Here is a 6,567-nt window from a genome sequence, read left to right on the forward strand (position 1 = left end):
GATCCTCCTTCCAGCCCTTCTTGAAGATAGGCATCACATTTGCCAACGTCCAGCCATCTGGGACCTCCCCTGTTATCCAGGACTGCTGATAAATGATAGAGAGTGCCTTGGCAAGCTCCTCTGCCAGCTCCTTCAGCACTCTTGGGTGGATCCCATCCAGCCCCATAGACTTGTGGATGTCCAGGTGGCATAGCAGGTCAAAAACTGCTTTCTCCTGGATTATGTGGGGTTTATTCTGCTCTCCGTCTCCATCTTCCAACTCGGGGGGGCTGGGTACCCTGGGGGATAACTCGTTGGGCCATTAAAGATTGAGGCAAAGAAGGCATAAAGTATCTCAGCCTTTTCCTCATCTTTAGTGGCAAAGTTCCCCCTTGCATCCACTAGAGGATGGAGGTTCTCCCTGGCTCTCTTTTTGCTGTTAATGTATTTATAAAAACTTTTCTTATTATCCCTTACAACACTGGCCAGGTTGAGTTCTATTTGGGCTTTTGCCTTTTTAATTTCCTCTCTGCATGACCTGTCAAGATCCCTGTACTCTTCTTGGGTTGCCTACCTCTTCTTCCAGAGCTGGTAAGCTCTCCTTTTTTTCCTGAGTCTCAGTGGAAGACCTCTGTCCAGCCATGCTGTTCATCTTCCCCTCCAATTCGTTTTACGGCACATGGGGGCAGCTTGCTCCTGTGCCTTTAAGACTTCTTCCTTGAAGAATACCCAGCCTTCCTGGACCCCTTTGCCCTTCAGGACTGTCTCCCAAGGGACTCTCCCAACCAGCATACTGAGCAGGCCAGTCTGCCCTCCAGAAGTCCATGATGGCGGTTTTGCTGATCCCTTTCCTTTCCTATCCTTTTCATTCATTTTTAACATTCATTTTAACTGTTTAGGAAGTGGAGTCCTGAGACTGCCACTGGATACGAGACCCAAATATTTTTATTCCTAATTTAAGGTCTGAGTAATCATGCAAATTCCCACTCAAAGCAAAGTAAATACTGAATTCAGACCAGGGATTTGTCCAACCAGTTTTGTGAGTAGCTCTATCATTCCACTTAGAAAGGAAAACGGCTTGTGTCTGAATAGCAAGAGGCCTATTTCTGCATCTTAGACTTTCACATCTAAAGTATCTTTATATTTCAGAGGCAGGACCAGGATCATTTCACAGGCCTCTGTGCATCTCACCATGGATCTTTGCAATGATACTAGAATAGTTTCACATTCAATGCATAAAGATGTTTTCCTGGTTAAAAGTCTGATTCTTTGAAATGTTTTCAGTGAGGCAAACCTGGTCAGCTATCTCTTTATAGGTTCTGAACTCAGTATGTCTCCAGATGACTATCAAGAAATCACTTTCTGGGATTAATGCTTTTCTAGGGTCTAAAGATGAATTACAAGGATTCCCTGTTCTCTCAGTACCATATTTTTTTCTTCATTTTTCATGCTTGCTCAACAATTGGGAAACAACAGGCATCCTTGAGAATGCAAGTATACATCATATCTCCACTCCATATATTAGAAAAAACTTGTCTAAGCACCAAACCCACATGATAGCATGTGCCTTTGTAACTCTCCTTCCTCATTTGTACCTTTTCTCCATGCTGCATCTGAATTAAAGGCTTTCTAACTGGTTTTTGGTACATTTCTCTCAATGAATGTGCTAGTGGAATCACAAATGATGATTTAAAAAAATAATTCATTTCAGACAGTATCTGTAAAATGACACTTAATTCCTTTTCTTTCCTGTCACCTTATCTTACTGTATAGTTCAGAACAGTAAGTATGGTTGCCTTTATCTTCAGCTGGGAAGCTGATCTGGCTACATGTGCAGCTTGGATACCTTGGTGTGTGAGCTTAGTGTTTGGGGCAATATCTCAGAATCTGAGAGCTGTTAAACACCCCTCATTTCAGCTTTCTCCTTGTATGGGAACAGCGTATTTTGGTAGTTGTTATTAATGTCACCATCATGTTTTGTATGAACAAGCTAGATGGAACAGAGTTCTTCCAAGGTTGGGGGTTTTTTTGCCTTTTGTTTTAAAAAAAAAATTACTTCAGGTAATTTTTTTCTTTTTTTTAATAAGTGCAAAGCCTTTTGTGTTCCTTTGTCACTCATCCAGCTTCTCTCCATATTGCTGGTTTGGTGCTGGATAGCTCCAGTGAGAGCCCTAGTGAGAAATGTTCTTACAAACAACATAAATGAGCCCGTAAGACAGGTATTACTTTGCTAACAAATGTATTTGGCAGGCTGCTGTTTGTGTAGGTAGTATTCTTGTAGGTAATAATTGGCGAGGGTATTTGCTTGGCCTGAAGACCTTGGGTTTCTCAGTTCATTTTCTGAGAGTTCCTTTAGCTGCTGTTTCAGTCCTGCATTGCTAACCTGAGGATCTTCATGTTGCCCTACCCTGAAGGTAGGATTTTGAAGGGTTTGATTATTACACCTTCCTGTCAGGAATCCAGTTCCTCTGTAGGATAAACGTATACTCCTAGGAGCATGTAGTCAGAGGTTAAATGAGTTTGTCTTCTCTACCTATGTGTAATAGATAAGCAGATAGATAGCAATCTCTTCTGCCAGAAGAAAGAGGAAGATTCAGTCTATATTTACTCATCTTGGCAGTTTTGCGTGGAAATAAGAGAGCCCAAAAGCCAGCTCAATTCAAATTTACTTTATCCCAGAATATTAATTCACGTGGCTTCTGTACCCTCCTAATACCATGCTCTTCCTGTATTTCTCAGCTATGCAAATTGATTTGCATAATATGTAACACTTGTCTGTCTTACTGTCAAGGTGAGACCCCTTGGAAGTATCCTATCATTTTTTCATGTCAACTTGTTAAGGAGTCCAAAAGACTGTTTTCTCATTTGGATTTTTTTACTGATTAACTGGATAAAACATTGCTGTAAGATGGTCAGTAGAAAAATCCCTCTCTCCCTAAAAAACCCCATCTTACCGAAGTGTAAGCAATTATGATTCCTCTACCAAACTCTTGTACAAAGTATTCCTGAGTTGTTAGCTGCAGAGTTGCCTCTTGGAGCTCTGGCAATGCTTTTATTAAGGAGTGTTCTTTGTGAAGCTTTAAGAATAAATATGTGAACAGAGAGGCAGGCTTTTAGTCTTTGAAAGTCTCTTTCAGTTTCTTTTATACAATACTGCTTGAAGTCTTCTCTGTGAATATACATATGGTTATATACTCAAAGAAGATTGGATGATATGTACCTGTACTTGGTGTTCTCTGACATGTTTTGTCCGTATGTAATCTTGATTTCCTCTCTTCCTGGAGATACATTTGATCTTTGGCTTCCTTGCTTGAGAAGAAAGAGCATGCTCTGTCCTTCTTATGACATTGCTGCATACAAGGAGGAGGACGTAAGAGCTTTCTGCTTGGCTCCCTCTGAATAACATGTTTTAAACTATTTTGTTGGGGTTTTTTGAGTGAAGTCTTTATTTCTGTTGCCCTATGGTAGTAGCTGCACGTGCTGAATTTTCATTTTTAGCTTTGTACAGGCTTAATATTTAACCCATTTTTACCTTTGTAGCCATCTATATTTCTATACAGTGTATACACTTCAGTTTGGAATGAGCTGTTGTAAAAAAAAGTCATTGTTTGCTTAGCAGAGACTCAAAATACTGTGACTAGATGGAAAAAAAAAATTATTCATCTCTTTGGTTTGACTATGGATATACAAAATTTCTGCTTGTCTTTGAGACACATTAGTAAGAAGCCGATATCCCTCTTGAGGTTTCTCAATGGTACCCAGATCTACCCTTCATTCCAGGGGGCTCCCCTGGCAACTGTAGCTGCTTTTGATGACGAAAAAGCTTCCCCTTTCACTTTCAAAAGGATATGCAAGCTGGCCCACCAGACAGTGTAGAGGCAGCTTTTCTCATGCAGTGTGTACCACTGATAGAATAAACTGTAAGCAAAACAAACAGGCAGCTAAACCATCTGCCACAGATTATGAAACTACAGTATTTGATTACTGGTCAGCAAGTACAGTTTTGCTAGCAAAAAAGCTCCATCCAGATGTTTGCAATATACTAGTTCATTACTGTGTTTGTCTCTAGGCCTTGTATCCATTAATCCTCATAAAATACCTGTGAGATATGTAATAAGGGTTATCCTAATTTTAGCAAAAGGAAAAGTGAGGCTCTGAAGAGCTGTTGCTGAATTTCAAATCAAGAGTAACTTTTTAATTCCCAGTTTTTAGACAGGACTTAGATATAGAACAGTTTAAAAAAAATGAAAAGACTATTTAACATTTATTAAATATTTTGATTTATTGGCACTACTTCTATGCAAAACTTGCAAAATAATTATTGTGACTTTGTTTTCCTTTTGTAGCCTTATATTTTTACAGATCCACCTACGATAAGAGTTGCTCATGGAAAAATTTTCTCAGAAGTTGTATGTTTTTTCCACCATGTGACACATACCATGCGACTGTATAAAGTCCAGGGTGAGTTGTGAAATTCTGTCTCTCTCAGCAGTTATTTTTCATCACTACAATCTTGGATCCTACCTGTCTTTTCAATGTGTAAATGCACTTCTGAACTAGTGAAGAATTCATCAGACCGAAGTCTTTACTAGGTCAGGTGCACCATGACCCCTTTCTGAGCATCACGCTAGTCATTAAACTGCCATGCTTAAACTCAGCAGATTTGTTGGAGACACCTCTCAGAATTAGGAAATTTTATAGTATAAATTACCTACAAGGGGGTCCTGAATTTTACTGGGTCATCTGAATGCTGTAGGTAACTGTAAATTATGAAAGTGGGGGGGAAAAAAAAATTAAAAATATCTTGGAGATGATGTAAAAATGCAGTTTCTTTCATAGCTTCAAACTTACTGTTGGAGGTACAACAATATCGTCTCTAAAGCCGCAGAGAATGTAAAGTAATTTTTTAGTGGCATTTATAGAGAAGTCTGGTTTACTCCACAACTGTAGGAAAGCTTTAGTTACCTATGAGCCTCCTCTTTATGTCCTTTATCTGCTTGGAAGAGCTGCTGACAGAATCGGCTATGTCTGTTGAGAGGCACCAGCACTGAACACTGGCTTACTGACTCTTAGCACATAACTTCATGTCAGTTTTGCTTGCTTTTCCTTCAATAAGGTTTTCACTGTTTGTTTCTTTACTGTTCAAGTACTGATTTCCAAGAAAGCTTTAGGAAAACAGTACCTTTAAAGACTCTGTACCCTTCCAAACTTGATGATTAAATAGGCCAGTGAAAAATATAAAAGAGGAAGGAAATCATGGTGAAATTGTATAAACATATTTTCCTTTAGAAACTTGACATAAAATGCTTGAGCATCTTTTTGTAATTGAAGTAGGAAACATACTTTTTCAATTGCTCATCTATTTGTGTTTACTGGAATTCTGAAATACAGAAGCATTGGCTCATATTTTAAACACTTCAAGGAACTTAAACATGTTTTGTATTAGCATTACTTTTACTGTAGGTGTCAAAATTGTCGGCATGGTTTTAAAAATCTTTTCATATTTAATTATTTTTCTAAACACCTTCAAAACCAGATAATGGAACTGTAAGTACTTTCAAAGTCTCCTTTGCTCTTTTCCTTATTCCTTTTAGATTTCAAAAATAATATTATCAGCAATAGTTCTGTCACACAGAACAGATCTGTTTTTTAGTTGTAATATATTTCTCTTCAGAACGAAAATTGATTCAGATGCCTCACTTACTATGGCATAAGTGTATCCTTTGAAGTTGCTAGAGTTTACCCATATGCCATAATACATATCAGAGTTCAGTTGCCAGCTCGTCTGATGCAGTAATTCTAGATCAAACTCTAGATCACATTCCTTATGAATACAAACCAAGATCTAGTACAGTAATTAGCTGTTGAAAATCCTGAAGAAACATGTTTCTACTCAAGATTATATTTTTTGATTTTATGTGACCAATATGTAAAATGGGCTTAGATGGAAAAAAAAAAGGTACCTTGAGGTCACAGAATCACACAGAATCACAGAATGGCAAGGGTTGGAATGGACCTCGGGAGATCGTCTAGTTCAACCCTCCTGCTAAAGCAGGTTCACCTAGAGCAGGTTGCACAGGACATTGTCCAGGCGGGCTTTGAGTATCTCCAGAGAAGGAGACTCCACAACCCCCCTGGGCAGCCTGTTCCAGTGCTCTGTTACCCTCAAGAGTAAAGAAGTTTTTCTGCATATTCAACTGAAACCTCTTATGTTTCAGTTTATACCCATTGCCTCTTGTCCTGTTGCTGGGCACCACTGCAAAGAGTCTGGCTCCATCCTGGTGACATCCACCCTTGAGATACTTGTGTGTGTTGATGAGGTCCCCTCTCAGTCTTCTCTTCTTCAGGCTGAACAAGCCCAACTCTCTCAGCCTTTCCTCATAGGGGAAATGCTCCAGTCCCTTTATCATAGAATCATAGAATCATAGTTTTGGGTTGGAAGGGACCCCTAGAGGTCATCTAGTCCAACCCCCCCGCAGGAGCAGGGACACCGCTAACTAGATCAGGCTGCTCAGAGCCCTGTCCAACCTGGCCTTGAATGTTTCCAGGGATGGGGCCTCCACCACCTCTCTGGGCAACCTGTTCCAG

The 6,567-nt window shown here is 39.6% G+C and overlaps 1 protein-coding gene across 3 annotated transcripts in view; it reads left to right on the forward strand.

Moving 5' to 3' along the window:
- Positions 1 to 6,567, forward strand: part of MAN2A1 (mannosidase alpha class 2A member 1) — a 112,297-nt gene that overhangs the window by 72,946 nt on the left and 32,784 nt on the right. For all 3 annotated transcript variants that reach the window (XM_035888471.1, XM_035888469.1, XM_035888470.1), the window contains one exon: positions 4,326 to 4,440. In XM_035888471.1, the coding sequence (XP_035744364.1) occupies positions 4,326 to 4,440 (115 nt within the window). The remainder of the gene's footprint in view (positions 1 to 4,325; positions 4,441 to 6,567) is intronic.

Source organism: Egretta garzetta, unplaced genomic scaffold, assembly GCF_000687185.1.
Source record: "Egretta garzetta isolate BGI_Z169 unplaced genomic scaffold, ASM68718v1 scaffold271, whole genome shotgun sequence".
Taxonomy (NCBI): Eukaryota; Metazoa; Chordata; class Aves; order Pelecaniformes; family Ardeidae; genus Egretta; species Egretta garzetta.